The 17,781-nt window shown below is 41.9% G+C and overlaps 1 protein-coding gene across 10 annotated transcripts in view; it reads right to left on the bottom strand.

The window, feature by feature from the left end:
- Positions 1-621: 621 nt before the first annotated feature.
- The window catches only part of PHF20 (PHD finger protein 20), a 71,439-nt gene continuing 54,279 nt past the window's right edge, over positions 622-17,781 (bottom strand). For all 10 annotated transcript variants that reach the window (XM_039563216.1, XM_039563223.1, XM_039563224.1 and 7 more), the window contains 5 exons: positions 14,490-14,589; positions 10,425-10,620; positions 6,899-7,298; positions 4,889-5,072; positions 622-3,356 (listed from right to left, as the gene is read on the bottom strand). In XM_039563216.1, the coding sequence (XP_039419150.1) occupies positions 3,214-3,356; positions 4,889-5,072; positions 6,899-7,298; positions 10,425-10,620; positions 14,490-14,589 (1,023 nt within the window). In that variant the 3' untranslated portion in view covers positions 622-3,213. The remainder of the gene's footprint in view (positions 3,357-4,888; positions 5,073-6,898; positions 7,299-10,424; positions 10,621-14,489; positions 14,590-17,781) is intronic.

The following is a 17,781-nucleotide window of genomic DNA, read 5'->3' as shown; positions in this document are numbered from 1 at the left end:
CCAATTTCACAAGATTTTTTTTTTTTTTTTTTTTTAATGGAGAATGAAGTTAGAAAGGAAAATATGCTAGGACAAGGGAATGTATCTGCTTTCTTCCCTGAGAGGGAAGAAATGGAACCTGAAGGTATATCAATGCCTGCCCCTGCCTTCAGGCACCCTGGGCCAGGTACACTGCTTCTCCAGCCCTTCCCCTTTCTTTCCTCCTCTTCCCATGCATCTTCTCTGTATGAATTGTTTCAACTGCATCCAGAGCTCCTTGCTTCACACTATCACTAATGCTGCATTTCCTCTGCCTTGAGCTGCTGCGGCTGCTTCTAACAGGCTGCTCGTCCTAATAGAACAAAATTTAGGGTCAGATCACACATACTAGGTACTAATACATTACATACGTTACGATTTGGGAACAAAATGTATGAACTTCTCATTAAACAATATCCAACACAAGCTATTAAGGATATTTATATAACATAGATCTGGAAAACAACAATTTCCTGACTTCAGCAACAGTTAAGATATCTATACACCTGACAAACTACAGTACTTGCATTTCAATGTGATGTGAAGGAAAGAAGTCCAAAATTATTTTATTATCATTAACTGAAACAAAGACTTTACTAAGACTTAACCAACAAAAACCTATTTTTTATTTATTCCAAACACCAAGATACAGAAGTTTTCAAGTTTTGCAAATATTGCTCCAAAACAAAATTCTATGTACAGCCCCTTGGTTCTAATAGTGCATCAACAAAGACAAACACGTGTGTACCCACAGTGCAATGTTTGCTCAGTTCATCAAGGCTCCACGTTGCATTCACTTACCAGTGATTTAAAGAAACAAAAAAGTGACCTGCCAGCCTGAACAGTTGGTCCAGACTAAAAATAACAATGAGGAAACTTGCAAGAACAGGGACAGAAATGAATCCAGGCAGAGCACAATGAAGAATCTTCCCTGAACATGAGAAGTACTACTCTATTTTAAATAAATATTTTCAGTCTTTATCTGCAAGGGCTTCCCCAGCACTACTGAAGGGAAGCAAGCCTCCAGGATCTGCCACTCGATCTACCCATGGGAACTGCCTTTTCCTCCAAACCTCCAGTACTGCCCTGAGCAAAAAATAAACTGACAAGTAAAAACACACAATGAGCACACAGAAGCCATTGCTTGAGAAGAAATCCCCCTTTGGAGCAAGAAGCCTGCCCAGGGACTGAGTGCTTGAACGCCCTCAGACTGGGAGCACAACTAAGCTGTTTCCACACAGCCGTGTCCTGCTTTAGAGATGGTAGCCAGGGAACACCTTTCCACTAGGGAACACCTTTCCTGCTCCATTTCACCTGAAAATCACCAGTTGCCTGGGAGGCTGCTCTGATGCTATTCTGGTTGTCTGGTCACCACCACCTCCTCTAGAACTACACAAACTCAGGTGCCTGACAGGAATGAGACAAGGTGTAAGCATTGGTCTCATCTTCAGAGAGCCAAGTGATCCTTAAAATACCACGCAAGCTTTATTCCAATTGTGTCACAGAAAAGTAAGTTTGTCTGCTGTACGTACATTGTATTCACTATATACCAACTTAGTACTACAAAACCATGAGACAAATTATTCCCTGAACTGAATCTTGGCATAAGAGTCTTAGTTACTGCCTAGAGCAGCCTAATTATTTTGTTTTCTGAAGGAAATAAAATATTCACTTTGTAGAGACTGTAACTCCTACAATAATATTGGATATTTCAGGTTTACATTATTCTTTGCAGAATAAACACATTATAGATCTATATTCCAAATAAATAATTTGTACAGGTATGGGCCTTTCCATTACAACTCTGCTTGAATGTTATCCTTTGGTAGTACCATTGCACACAATAAAATTAAGGTAACAAATCCAGCTTTTTAAGGACACCCTCTCACTGCAAAACCAGCTCACTATATTCCATAGGGAACTGAACTCAGCAACAGCTCTGAAGGAAAACTGAAGTCGCAGCCATTATTTCAGGAGTGGTGATCTGCAGCTGAAAGACTCTGAACCTCTCAAATACTCACAATGTTCCAAAGGTTCTGTATAATGTGACTGAACATCAGCAGCCTTGTCACCTTCCTATCGCAAAGTAAATACAAACTGAAAATTAAAACTTAAGGTATAAAAACGGACTTTGTGAACACAGACCATTTAAGATAATAACCCACTCGCTGTCTGCAAGGACAGCACCTCATGCATAGATCTTGAGGCTTTATTTACACAAAATAAACTGATTCCCAAAACCACACATTCATAGCAAGTCTTTACAATGAACACATCCAGAGTATTGAAAAAAGTCTACATTTCCAAATATAACCGGAATGGCAATTATTAACAAATGGGTAAAAATACATCACATCCATGACAGACCATGCTGCAGTCTGAACTCAGAGCGTGGCTCCAGTCCTTTCCCGGTGGCATTCCATACCACTGCAATGAGGGTATCCCACCAGCAACTGCTGCAGGAGGCACAGGATGGCTGGATTTAAGAGCTCGAGAATGCACATAAACACCATGTTCACGGGCTTCCCCAGTACCGAGTCATGTGACAGTGACAGGATAAATATGGAAAACAATCATTTATTCTGAAAATAAGTGCAATCCACCTGTAACCTCCTGCTACATTATTTACTGTAACAGAAGTGTGGGTCAGGCCACTGTTACTTACAAACCTCCACTTAACACTTTATAGTCAAGAGCTGGACATTCATACTTACTAAGTCTGAAACTGTTATAACATCTCCTAATGATTAAATACTGAGTGCTAGTATGCATAAACCAGAAGGAATAAAACATGACATGAGTCACTTAAACTATGCAAAGTTATTTACAACCCCTGTCAACCAAACTTTTTTGGCTCTTAGAACTCTGTTCTTCAGTGGCACAATTTTTAGTCAATTTAATAATGAAAAAGTCTACCATTTTGATGAGCAACTTGTAAGGAGTGAAAATTTGAGTGTAACTTATCAACCAACAGGCAATCCCTGGAGACAAGAATATGACCTTTTCCACAGCATTATAATTGTCTAACAGACCCAAAATAACCTTTTTGCTGTTCTTTGAACAACACTTCTTCACAAGTCCCTGAAGTCAATCTGCATCCCATGCACTCAGCATGCTAGTTTAATTTACAGATTCAGAGCTGCTCCATCAGCCACTCCAGCTTCGCGCGCAGTGACAGCGCAGTGCTCTCCAGCCTCACGTGGAGCAGCACAGCGCGATCTGCTGCACTTTGCCCAGGTCCGTTATCAGCTGCTTTATACAATGTTTGAGCTGGGGGAGTCGAGCCAGTGGTTCTGGGGGTTCCAGCTCTCCTGTGTAATCCAGCCAACTCTCCAGAACTGCAAAGAAAACAAAAACTGTCACTACTGCAGTTCTCAGCAAACAGCTCATCTGAAGCCACAAAACAAGAGCTCTTCAGATCTTTTGTAAATCTTGAGAAAGCAGTGGGCAATATTTTTAAAATGGTTATTTGAGAAATGATAAAACTGAACTAAACACTTGCACCAATCTTTGCAAGTAACTTTGACACATAATCAAGTAATTCACATGGGGATGGAAGAAGAAGCTGCTGCTCCTAGGAAAAAGCAGGAAAGGAAAACTCTGGACCAGACACTGAAATCTCACGCTAAACTTCCTCTGATCTATGTCAATTCCAGGGCAAGGACACTGTGGTACAGGGAGTTTATGCCATTAAGAATGGGACTATGGTAATGAAAGAAATCTGTCATCAGTACAGAACACAACTGACCAAGACAGAACTGGGTAACACAAAATGAGGATGAAGATCAAAAGCACAAACAGCAGACTGCTGCACAAGGAAAATGAACTCCTGCTTTAAAAAGCTTCTCAGTGGGAAACCAAAAATCCCACTGAGCAGAAGACAAGTCAAGTGACAATGTAACATGGACACAAGGAAGGTGGTCAGGTTGGACTATGATGAGTTCTGGGGATGTTGACAGTATTGCAGATGGAGACTGAAACACTGAAGACAGAATAAATACCTCCGCCAAGAGCAGCCACTGCCACCAACCAGATCAACAGGTGAATTTCACCCATGGGCAGCACCTGCTGCAGAACCAGCAGCATCACCTGCTACATCCAGCCTTGGAGTAAGAAAGTTCCTGCTCAAAGTAGCAATGCACTGCACAAACCCCTGCTCAGCAGCAGGTTCACAAAGTCTAACTTTGGGGAACCAGAGCTTCTTTGTTTAGGCAGTACAAGCCTGACTGATCTTCACTACCTGAAATAGCCCTTTAGCTGTCCAACTTTTCAGTACCTTACTTACAAAGAGAGGGCTCTTACTTGGGCGGAAGTTGGATTCCCCTGCAAGTAAAGCTGCCACTGTAACCACTACACAACCAATGGTCAGACTTAACAATGTAAAGAAGAACTATCCTGAATCATTTAATGAACACAAAGGGTTTATAAGTTTTCCATTACTACAAAAATCTTAAAATACATTTAAGTGAAGAATTTGGAAGAGACAGGAAAAGCTAAGAGCCTTGTGCACTGAAAAGGCCACCCAGAATGGGCTAACATAGCCAGCAAGGCCCTGAGGAACAGAGAAATGCAGACACACAGAAGAGTTGTGGAAAATGACAAAAACCTAAAAAGACACAAAGATGTTCCAATACAAAATCTGATGCAACTATTTAGACATGACCTAACCAGAACTTGTTCTGTGAAATTCTGCTCTTTGTTTTAAAATCTGCCTCCCACATCAGCAGCATGTCTATTTTCTATTAGGAAATGTGATAATGAAACATTAATCTCTTTGTACGTCTGAAGAAGTAAAACTCTGGTTAACATGTTTTTAACAGGTAGTTCAGTTAAAAGAAGTTATTTTTTAAACTAGAGTAACACTACTTACCATCTAGCTCCTTCTCAATGAAATCCATTCTGTGTATAACTTCATCTTGCAGAGATTCCACATGAGCTAAAAGATTGAGCTGCCACTGCAGCTGCGAGTTCACAACTCCTTCTTTGTCTTTTTCCAGCAATTTCATTTCAATAGCTTCTTCTGGAGAGACTTTCTTAGAAACAGATTCTCTCACCTAGCAGAAATACACACATTAATATTTCTTAAACAGAACTGGGGAGGCAAACTGCCTGAGTCCTCCCAGTCCCCGAAGCTAATTGCTCAACTCATCACAGGTGAGTGAGGGAGAGAGACACTGACCATACACAGATACTAAACTGGTTTGGGCAAGAAGATCTAAATATAGACTAATTTTTATAGGTATTTTGCTAAAAACAATTTGTACTTCACAAGCATCTGGTTTTCTGAAGGTAACATACACATGTATAATTATCTCCCCGCCACCTTTCATCTGGAAGATCCTGCACTGAATCTGTGCATCTCAGGAAATGCTGAAGCTGTTTTTCACCTGACAATAATAAACTAAAGAGCAAACAATTCAGGAGTGAAAAGGGACTTTTCCTTAAGGAATCTAATCTAAGTTCTACTTAAATTTCCACTGAATCATCTCCAAACAAGCATTACCACTCCTTACAAAACTACAGTATCAGCAGTGTTCATTCCACTCCCCTACTTTTTTCATCCTTCTGCTGAAATACGAGCCTTTAGAAAAAGGCTCTTTTAGACTGAAGAACTAAAATACTTGCCTTTCTAGGAAACATAACACAATCTCAACTGAGAAGTTAAAAGTAGCAAATTACAACTTACATATGGATGAAGTAAGAGCTATCCTAACTTTTAATCTAAAAAGAGGGAGCTCAGTATTTCACAGAATCATAAAATTGTACAATACTTTGGGTTGGAAGAGGCCTTTAAAGGTCATCTAATTCCAATGTCCATGCCATGGGCAGGGACACCTTCCACTATCCCAGGCTGCTCCAAGCCCTGTCAAGCCTGGCCTTGGACACTTCCAGGGATCCAGGGGCAGCCACAGCTTCTCTGGCACCCTGTGCCAGGGCCTGCCCACCCTCACAGGGAGGATTTTCTTCCCACTATGCAATCTTAAATCTAGATTTAAGATTAAGCCTTCAGCTTAAGGCCATTCCCCCTTGTCCTGTCCCTCTATCCCTTGTCCCCAGTCCCTCTCCAGCTCTCCTGGAGCCCCTTTAGACTCTGGAAGGGGCTCTGAGCTCTCCCTGGAGCCTTCTCTTCTCCAGGTGAACACCCCCAGCTCTCCCAGCCTGGCTCCAGAGCAGAGGGGCTTCATTCACTTCCCAGAGGGTTAACATTTCTCAGCCCACATTTCACAGGAATTGGTACTAATTAATAGAAGCAAAATTTTTGCACTGGGGTGTAGAAAGAAAGGCCTCTGCTAGACCTGACAAGAGCTGACAATGAGAAAAGCTAAACCTGAAGTGCCCCAGTAGGAAGAAGACACAGGGCTATTCTATGGTGATCAGTCTTAAAAACATCACTTCAGGCTGATACCTTTTTTTTTTTCTTCCATCGTGAAATGCTGCCTGAAGAACCTAAAATTAATTTAACTATTAGAAGAAACATGGGAATAAGACGGAAATAATTAGAAGCTGGCCTACCAGTGTATTTGGCAGTATCATACATGCTTGGCCTGTTCTCTCCCTTGGCTAGTGTTAACTTTTACATTGAACACATGAAAATAAACAGCAATGAACTACCAGGGGACCATAATGCATGGTCCACACTTTTCAAATGATTTGAGGTCCAGAAGTCAAACTAGATTTTAAAATTATAATATAAAATGAAGGCGTTTATCACATGTATCATTTAAATTGTTACTGGCAATGTAAATTTAACTAACAGTCTAAAGAAAAAAAACCAAAAAAACCCACAAACAGACCAAAAAGCATTAAAAAAGGCTGAGGTTTGCATGTTGCCAGGTGAATACATGCTCTTTGCCAGAGAGGGCTATTTTAATAAAAATACCTTAGAGTAACTGTGTTTGGATTCATTTTCCATCTTGCATATTTCTTGGTCCAGATTCCAGCTAAACCTCTCTGACAGGGTATCATCCCCATTCTCCCTTATTCTATTTACTCCATCATCCATGGCTGAACCTCTCGTTTCCACAACCAGCCTCTGCTCTATGGCAGGGTAGTAGGCCCGAGGCTTCTGGTAGCAGTGTTCACTCGTAATGTAAGATTCCTCCACAGAAGGAATTGTTGAGGGTTTCTCAACTGTCCCATTCCACGTTCTGTAACTTGCTGTCTCCTCTTTGCAACAGTTTTCCTCAAAGTGAATGATGTGTTTTGTATGGATTTTTTCATCCACCGTGATGTGCTTCCATGGATGACACCAAAGCTTTAAGTCAGGGTGTTCTTTATTTCTGTTCAAACACAAAAAAGTAAACCACCCAAAGTAAATGTCAAAGTGACTAAGCAAACTGTCCTCTTAACTAAAGAAATTAAGAATATTTGAAACATGACATATTCAAGACATCATAATCAGTAAAAAAATGCCCAAATACTCTGAAATAACGTAGTTTCACTGACCTCAGTTGTGATCCTCCTAAAATGTTCCATTAGGTTCACTATTTTTATTTCCATAACATGGTACAAAAGCCAGGTGTTTGGATTAAGAAAAAACTTGAAGAATAAGATACAAATAGATACATACAACTTCTCACCAAAGTTGTCCTTCATGGACCATTTTGCTTCAATATGTGCAATTTATTAACAGCAGAAATTAATTTTAACTGTGATATTTTTAGTAAGGTATGGTACACCAACATTGTAGTGGTGTTCCATAGTGGCCATAGTTCCCTTCATCTGTTCTTAGAAAAATTCTTATTTTAATTGTCTTCAAATTGACTAATACATTACTTATTCCAGCAGAAGGGACAACTATAGGTATCAGATTATTACAAAGATATAACAAACAAAAGATTTAGAGTGAGCATTGTAACTCATGTTCTTCCTCGTGTGTCGGGCATCAAAACAGCAGTAAAAGGAGAGCAAAGCAGAATACTCTCCTATCTTCAAAGGGCTGGCAGCTCATGTGCTACAGCCTGCAGGAACAGCAGAGAAAATTCTGACTCTAAAGCACCTGCACTGGGCTGCACAGAAAGGGGGACCTGCCCTCAAGCAAAGGTGGATGGACTTATTCTATTCAGCTGATCCAACTAAATAGATTTCCTACCTGTTTACCAAACCACTCAACAAAACATGACCACTTGACTTTGGTAGTAACTGCTTTCTAACCCATCCTGCAGCAGCTCAGGTTTCTTCAATGTCTCTCAGAGGGAACCAGAGTGAGTATAGCTGCCAAGGACATGGCTCAGACTATTTCATACAAGCACCTTTGCCTCATATGCAATACATCCTCACCAGTGCTGGCCTAGTGGAGGATGTATCTCCCTGGTGTGTGGGGTATGCCCAGCCCCCGCCCTGGAGGGACATCTGCTGAGATAAGGAGATTGCTTAACCTCCCAGCAGAACTCCCCTGGAAAGGGAGCTACTCTTCAGTTACGTCGAGAAGACAACAAACCCAGAATCCTCTGGGAGACCCTATGCAGATCCTTTGTAACCCATTGGCCTTTACCCTCTGACACCCACCCCCTGTATCCCTATAAAGCTAACCCCCTGCCCCTGCAAGGGCAGAGAGCTGCCCGTCCCTGGCCTCCCCTTTGCCGGGTACAGACCAATAAAGCTGCCTCGTGCGGAACAGCCACACGGGCCTCTCGTCTCTCTCTGGTCTGGCCTGGAGGCTGCCCTGCAGAGCTGAGCTGAAATCACGAGCTGACAATCACTAAAGAGCTGACAGCTTCTGCACAGGTCCTCCTGGCCAGCAGCTGAGGGAAAACACCGGGCCCTGGGAAGACAATTCCTTTTGGGACCATCTCTCCAGACCGGTCACCTCTTCCTCAGTCAGAGCTACTGACCCCATCACCAGCTGTCATACTGGTGAGCCATCCTGAAGGCACGCCTGGAAAAGTGAAAGCCAGGTGTTCATTTACCAAAGCTTTCTGCTCCAGCTCCACTCATCTGCTATACCTAAAGACATAATATTTTGCTCAGAACAGAGCAAGAGATAACTTTACAAAAGACTGAAATTTTTTCCGAAAAGTGATGCACCAGTTTATAAGAATGAAAATTCAAATGCTAATACTTGAGTAACCTTTTAACTCCTGCCTGCTGAAGGCTCACCCTCCCATGGCACTCTCAGGGTCACCTAAGATCCTTTGCCACCTCCTTGAAACACTGAGCAGCACTCTCCTAATCATTTCAGGCACCTGTGAAATCACCTTCTATCTGTTGATCTGCATCAACAGTATGATCATTCTTCTAATTCAGCAATTTTTCAAATCCCTTCTGATTTATGTCATGATACAGAAAACAGGGGCTGAAGCTTTCAACCAGATGATCCAAACACGACTGCATCTCACCTTTAATTAATCCAGGCCATCACACTGATTTCAGCATGAGAGAGAAAAGGAACAAAACCTGTAGCAACCATCACATACACACCCAGTGCTCCCTACCTCTGTACTATGTAAATCTCAATTCACAACTGGAAAGCCAGAAACTGGAGTTCCACTCTTTAATAAAAGGCCCAAGGAGTGGCCTCACAATATTTATGTTTCAGTCTCCAAAGAGGAAAGAGATTACTTACAGATATAACTAAAGGATCCCACAATGCAAAAGCAAAACCTTATGTTAAAATGGCTACTTCTCTTGCTTTAAGCATTTCCAGTTCTGTCAGCAGACCTCCTGCATCACCACAGATAAGGGGGAACAGTCTAAAGAATGCCAAAACCACTTTGTTTTCCAAATAGCTGCTGCCATGCAATTTATCAACTAATAATTTACAACTGTAGAATTCAATAGATTTAGAACTGCTGGATTTGAGTTAGAAAAGAATTTTTTTCAGTCATCAGAACCCAAGGATAACTTAAATAGGAAAATATGCAGAAAAGTTGACTTTATAAGAAAAAACCTTTTGTATAAATAATTATGTTATTTTCTGTACATATAGCTGAAATGACCTTTCCTCAGAAATGAAGTGCTGCACATTGCTGAAGGTGAAACCACTCTCCCACTGCAGCAGAACAACATACTGTACCAAACAAAAAGATCTGATTCCTCTTGGACAAGCTATGATCAGATTTGGGAATGGAGAAGGCAAGGGCTGTAAAAATGGTGCCATGGGTTATAAGTCTATCCTGTTCTTACTTAAAATCCATTTGGGTGATTCAGGAAAAGCTGTCATTCTCAGTTTTCTCCCTTCTTTCTTCACACTTTCCCAACCCTTTCTATACACATTGTCCATTTACACTCAACCCACTTGAACACTTTTCAAGCAGCCAAGTCCTTTCCCAAGATCACATCAGCAATTCAAACTATGTTATAAATCCACAGAGAAGCACAAATCTAAGTCTGAATTTCTGGTTATTTTATACTTGCAGCCTAAGTCCCGAGGAGAACATGCCAGCTGGTACTTAAATAGTGCTTACTGTAATATGCTCATCTTCAGCTGCAGCCCGTGCAGGACTTCGATCACTCGCTGTACATCACCAAGCAGCTGGTGGGTGGCCACTATCTTCTTGGCATTTTGGTGGGAATAATTTTCTTCCAAAAATGCTAAGCCATGCATGTGACCATTACTTAACCACTCCTTTTCATACCAGTACTTTAAGCTGGACCTCTGACCTAAAGTGACAGTAATGAGTCAGTTAAAATGAAATGTTGACGTTACTGGTAGTAGTTCTAATTATCTCCAGGTACCGCAACAGCTTGTTTGTTCTTATCAACAGAACCAATGAAGATCCTGTAACACCAGACATAACCCTGAAGAAATTAAGAGCTTGTAAAGCAGGAAGCAAAAAACCTCTTCCCAATTGCAAAAGCATTCAGACTCCAAATTCCACCGAAGGACATCCGCAAGAGGCAGCTGCAGATAAGGCTGAGAAAGGTGTATTTTTAGCAGGATATCACACTGTCTAGCCTAACCACGGTTATGACATAACTTACAGTCTGAATGCAGCTCTCTGCAGACAGAAAAATGCAGAAAAAGGCAATTAACTTCCCAGTGGTCTTGTTTTTAACATCATATGTGTATTAGTACAGTTGTGCTAAAGTACATTTTGAAGAAATCAAGGATGAGATTCTGATAGAAAACTTGCCTAAGTCAAGCTACTAATAACGATAATTCTATCTTAAGAGGTTGGAATATCAACAACAGCTGAAATGAAATGGTGTTGAATGTGTTAAATGCATCAGTAGAAATAACTTAAACTGCCAAACAAACAGTATTACAAAGAAAGATGCTTGCTAAATTGCAAACACACAAAAAAGCTTCATGCTAAATACCTAACAAAAGCTCCCCCCACCCTGTAAAACATACAGTTACTACAGATGTTCTCAGCAGACAGCTTAGCACCCAGAGAAACACTGCATCAGCCACTGCCTATGTACAGCCCAAGCAGCAAGCCCACAAAACCAGAGATAAAACTGGAGCACAACAAGAGAACCATAGTCACAAAAAGGCCTCCAATAGGAGCAGGTTAATATTGACTAGAGGAGAAGCTAAAAAAATAGGGAGTTACTATGCAGCAAAGTAAGACTGAGGTTGGCACTACATAGCAATCCGTGGTTATTAGGTGGCATCAGAAATCTTGACAGGGAAAAAAGGAATTTTGAAGGTTGTACCAAGCTCAACCTTCCTGTGTCAAGCAGGAAGGCGAGCAGAATTTTTGGTATGGTCAGAACCACATTGGAGACACTCCCTGCACCTGCATTAGCCCTCCCTCATTAATTTCTGATCAGAGATCTGTGACAGAAAAGTAGAGTTCAGTCCACAAGAATAAAATAGTGACTTTGAGAACTTCATGGTCACCTGAACAACTGAGGTGATGTGTACTCTGAGGTAAAAAGTGCTCCCTTTTGAAGTATATAACCTTAAGACACTATATCCACAAGCAATTGTGCTACATAATCATCTTGATCATGTTTAAGCAAGGCTAAATGTTAACAAATCTCTTAAAAATCCCACCTGACTCAAAAAGACCTGAGTAAAATAGCAGTTAGTACAGTTTTTAGACAAAATTACACTAAATTTGCTTTAATTTCTAATAGAATGAGTGGTGCTGTTACAAGTCCTAGCAGTTTAGACTGGGGAAAGCTCCTGAGTTTGCTGAAGAGCCACGCCCAGTTTTAAAAGCCACTTCCTTGCAGATTCATACAGCCTATTAGTTCACTTCAAGCCAAAAAGCAGAGTCACTGAAAAGCAACCCCTGCAGTCAAGAAGTTGGACATGTGTTCCTTTTCCAAGACAGAAGCAAAAATTAAGCCCCCTCCAATGTGAATTTCAGAATCTTCAAATGAATAGTTAATGATTATTTAAGCAAGTGAAGTTGTAATCAGTTTCTGCATAAAAGCACTCATATTCAAGTATGATAACACAAGTTCAGTTTACATGTACATTTTAGTTCCATTTAAAACTACCTTCAACTGACATAAAAGCAAAATATCTTTAATGTAAGTTTAAAATCCCAGAAGCAAGATACTCTAAAAAGCCTTGAATATATTGCTGTCTCTGTAGCAGAAGTTTAAAGTGTAGCATGTCTTCATTGCTGAGAGTACAAACAACAGCAGTAAACCAACTACACAAATCCATGAGTTAAAGTACAAAAGATCTGGTACCTTTCAACAGCCAAAAAACCCTGAGATCACAATCCAAATACATATACAAACTAAAAAGGTATTTTCATCAGGTGAACAGAGATCCATTTTCTTGCCATTTATAACCATGGACTCAAGCCCAAACCTCATACATTTTCACTTTCAGCATGGCTTTGTAATCCATAGAGTAGAAAGTCAGAAAATATTCAAGTGTAATTTTACCTGCTGTGCAAGATGGACTAATGCATTTAAAAATATCTACTTAGAAGGAGAATGTATTGCTTAATCAACTCTTACTGTGTTACCCCGGGTAAATACCAACACATAGGTTATTGCAGGTGTGTTAGTTTTGCACAGCCTGGTTTTGGTAGCAGGGGGACCACACAGGTGCCTTCTGTGAGAAGCTGCTGGAAGCTTCCCACCATGTCCAGCAGAGCCAATGGCTGGTGGCTCTGAAGATGGACATGCTGCTGGCCAAGGCTGGGCCAATTAGGGATGATGTAACACCTCTGTGATAACAGATTTCAGAAGAAATCAAAACAAAGTGGGGCATGCACAGTTTTAATTGCAGCTAGAGAAGAGGAGGAAGTGAGCACGTGTGAGAGAAACAACAGGGAGACACCAAGGGCAGGGAAGAAGGAGGGGGAGGAGGTGCTCCAGGCACCGCGGCTGAGATTCCTCTGCAGGCCATGGTGAAGACCACGGTGAAGCAGCCGTGCCCCTGCAGCCCCTGGGGATCCACGGGGGGCGCAGAGATCCACCCGCAGCCCCTGGGGGAGGTGCCCGTGCCAGAACGGGTGGATGCCTGGAGGAGGCTGTGATCCAGTGGGAGTCCCGGTGGAGAGAGAGGGCCCTGCTTCCAGGCTGGAGCAGCCTGGCCTTGGAGGACTGCAGCCCGTGGAAAGAGAGACCCACAGTGCAGCAGTTTTGGGAGGACTGTGTGCCCATGGGAGGGACTGACAGTGCAGCAGTTTTGGGAGGACTGCTGCTCGTGAGAGTGGACCCACGCCGGGGAAGGTCACGGAGAACTGTCTCCCGTGGGAGGGAGCCCCCGGCCGCACAGGGGAACAAGTCCTCTCCCTGAGCCACGTGGAAGAAAACCTCGGGTAACAACCAACCAAAACCCCCACGCCCTGTCTCCTGCGCTGTAGGTGGGAAGGAGGGAGGGGCTGGGGGAAGAAAATGTGCTTTTAAGGCTCATTTTATTTCTCATTATCCTCCTCTGATTTTGTTGGTAATAAACTCGCTTTGTATCTCTAAGTTGAGCCTGTTTTGCCCTTGGAGTGTTTTCTCCTGGGCCTTATCTCAACTGATGAACCCTTTGTTAAGTTTTTCTCTCCTCTGCCCAGCTGTAGCAGGGGAGGGCGTGTGAGCAGCTTTTGTGGGTGCCTGGCATTTGGCCAGTGTGTAACCAAGACAGCAGGTAATGCAGTCAACAAGAGCCACAGCTGAGGAGAGCCAGGAGCCTTGTGCCAACTCATTTTAAAGAATGCGTAATAAAAGCCTGATCTTGCTGGGGGAGAGCTGCAGCCTCATCTCCTAAGCTGTGCCCATGCGGAGTCTTTGCCTGAGCTTCCTGAGTGTTTTCTACACTCGTTTGCCACAGACAGTACAATCCTTATTACAGCAAATACGTGACAGACGGTCATCACAGTGAAAACATTCATTTCCATTCCTCTCCTGTTGTAATTCTACAATACTGACTCATGGACATTCACATAAATTACACTTTCTGTATCTGTAACTGAAAATTATCTACAGTGACAGATACAGGTAGGGGGGGAAAAAACAGTGTAATTTTTGAGAGAGATAGATAGCTATAGATACAGATGAGATACAGACAAACTAGCAGATTTACTACATATATAACAAGGGTCTGTAACCTTAAATTTCTGTACCTGGAGGATCTTGGCAAATATAGCAGGTGTATTTCTCAGGTATATTATCTTCCAGTAAGCCCATACAGACTCCATGCTGCCAGCACAGACACTCTTCACACTGTTCAAAGTCACAAAGTGCACATTAACAGAAATGAAGGCTAGAGGAGCTCAATACCATTATGTCAATTAAGAAACACAGGATCTACATATTTTAAGACAAAAAGATCTATTAATATCCGCACCTCACCTTTCACTTAACAAGCAAATACATTACAAATCAGGCTATAATAAAATGGGAGCCCTTCCCACTCATTTTTCACATATGTTTCTGGAGAATGACAATTAAAAAGTGGAAGCAGAGATCCTGAAAGGTAGGAAAATACTCCTCCCTATGGAGATGAAAATCTTTCATGAGATGCATGTGCATGTAACCAGGATAGCCAACAGAGCAATCAAGCTTTTTTCACCAAAACAGATCAATTTTTCTGAATTCAAAAGCTTCCCCCTTAAACAGTAAACCACCTTCAATTACCAAATCCCAGAGATATTTATGTCACACAGGAATAGCCAATATTATGCTTTACTGATTCTTGTACCCCCAACATTTTATCCATTTCAAAGGTAGCCCAACTAACACAAACCTGCAGTACAGATACAGCTGCACCAGCTTTAAGAGCTTCCAACATCCTTCCAAGGCAGGGCAAGCATACTGGCAACAACTGAATATAATCTGGATCTATTTGGCACAGTTACACTATTTAAAATGTAATCACTGTTCTTAAAGCCATGCTGTTCTAGAGCAGGAAAAAAACTACATTCACATGTTTTGTTTCTGTCATTTTCTCCCCCCACCAGTATTTTAATGAGAGACAAAATTTTGACTGTAGGCTACAGACCACTGAAACATGGAACAAAACCCCACATAAGAACATTAAGTCAATTTTGATTGGAAACTGTGATGTCAGTTAAAAATTACTATTTTCCCAAGCAGTGAGACAAGAGATCATATACCCTTTATTTCTCAGAGCATAAACCAAAAGCAGAGATGTTGTCAATGCTGCAACAGGACTGCAATATGAGCTAAACCAAGCCCTAAAAGCAACTGCAAACAATCTCAGATGTTGCTCTTCACTGACCTACAAAAATGCCAACTTGCTAAACATGTCATCTGTGTTCAACACCACTTTAATTAATGCTCTTGTCTGCTGCCCTTCCTCAAGCTAGGAGGGACAGAAAGGGACAACCAGATTTTGAATACTTCACTGCATTAAATGAGCAGTCCGGGTGCGGAGGAAATAGAAGCTCCGGGAATGGAGAATGTAAAAGGCTAGAAACAGGTTTCTGAAGGATGGGACCAACAATGTTTTGCCTTCCAAAATGGGTGAATAGACCTAAAGCATTTAGGAGATGCTTCCAAAAAAGGCAGAGAAACCATCCTTCTTTCACAAACTAAAGCCAGAAAAAGATGTTCTAAAACAAAGAAAACAGGTAAGAGAAATAGATGCTGCGCTAAAAATAATAAGGGAGCTCCTGGATGGAGTTACACCTGCATCCTATAAATCATGCCATATTGCACTCAGTGATTTTCCAGGCAATCTTGCCCAGAACTCTAGTGAAGCATCTGTCCTGGGTTACAAGTGGGGTTATAACCAAACAATGTATTCTATTCCCATCTACGTTATTCCTAATGAACTGTTAATGGGGGTGGTTTGCAACAGCTGCCCACTGCACACCCCACCCCCCAGTCAGCAAGTGTTAGATAAGGGAAAGGGGCAACCACCTCCCCCCCCCCCCCCCAATCTGGGCACATCAGGGTAGTGTTTCTTTGTCTTCACAAACTGACTGAACCGTGATAACTACACCCAGCTGAAGGTGGTCATCTCTGCCAGTGGGGTCATAATGGCTCAAAGCCCCAATGGGCAGCTGTAACAACTTAGGCCATCAAAGACTCCCCAGCATATTCCATGACTCATTGGACTACATCATTCCACTCTGAAATTCCCCGCTCTGGGGGAGGTACCAAGCATTCCTGCCTGTATCTGACCATAAATAATCTGGGTGCTTTGGGGACTTAGGACATGAGGACCACTGGACAGATCAGAGAAGGACGTGAACTTCCGCAGGAGGACCAGACCTCCCACAGGACCACTGCTCTCAACCACAACCATCATTTCAACAGGACTGCACTCACTATTTGGTAGGACTGTGACCACCACCCTGAGCAATAGGGTACCAGGCTGTAGTCTGACTGTGGGTTTAAGCCAGGTTTTGTGTATCATTGCATTTACTGTGATCTTTCTATTAAATTGTAACTCCGACCTGAAATCTCTCTCCAGGTATTTATGTGGGGTTCATTTCTCCCGCTGGTTTACTTTCAAACCAGCACAAGCATTCCAACTTTTTGTTATTTTACTCAACTGATATTTAAATATCCAACCCCATCAGGGCACAGGTCCATTCTTTAACCTGCAGGTTCTACTGCACACTGTGGCTGCCAGGCTACAGGATACTGCTGTGCACACATGCTACAGGGAAGCTACTCCCTGCCCAGGTGGTAAGTAGGGAGGTTCAAAGAATGCAAAGTAGGAGATTTAGAAGAGAAAAAATGTGCAGCATTGTGCAAAAAATATTTAAATTGAAATTCAAGTCACAAAAGAAATAACTGAACCCAAAAGACGTGTATTTAAAGCAGCTTTTCACCTTCCAGAAAAAAAAATCTGAAGTCCATTTATACCCATCACCTCTGAGGCCATCAAATCTAGCCCCAGAATTTTCTGCATCATACACAAATTCACCAATGTTTAAGTACAAAAACCGAAAAGAAGGGACAATGACAGTCTGTCTGGACTTTTTTGGGCCTCACCATAAAAACTGAGTGCTGTGCCTCCAGAAGGAACACAGGGCAATGCTACACTGCTGCTTTACACCAGCTCCATAAATGAAGTCTAGTAACCTCCTTGCAGTTTAGAGACTGGAACAAAACAGCACTGACCAACAATACAGTATTTTTCTGTACTTCTTTTTCCAGATCTGACTTCTACTAACTGAAGCAGATACTTCTATAAATGCAAACCCAGACTTCTGCATCACGGTGCAATGAATGACATCCTTAATGCAAAAATTGCTCAAGACAATTTAAGGCAAGTACACGTCAAAGAAAATTGTTTATAAAATCTTCCGAATGTAGGGGAAAGTTTAGTTTACATACCTAAAGGAACAAACTCCCATTTTAACTGTGTATGAGTTTCATTAAACCTTAACAGTCCCCCCATCTTTCATGGAGAAGAAGGTACTGATGTGTTTAAAATTA

The sequence above is a fragment of the Corvus cornix genome, chromosome 20, assembly GCF_000738735.6.
Source record: "Corvus cornix cornix isolate S_Up_H32 chromosome 20, ASM73873v5, whole genome shotgun sequence".
Lineage (NCBI taxonomy): Eukaryota > Metazoa > Chordata > Aves > Passeriformes > Corvidae > Corvus > Corvus cornix.
The sequence above is the reverse complement of the archived record's forward strand: the minus strand, read 5'-3'. Positions and strand labels throughout refer to the sequence as shown.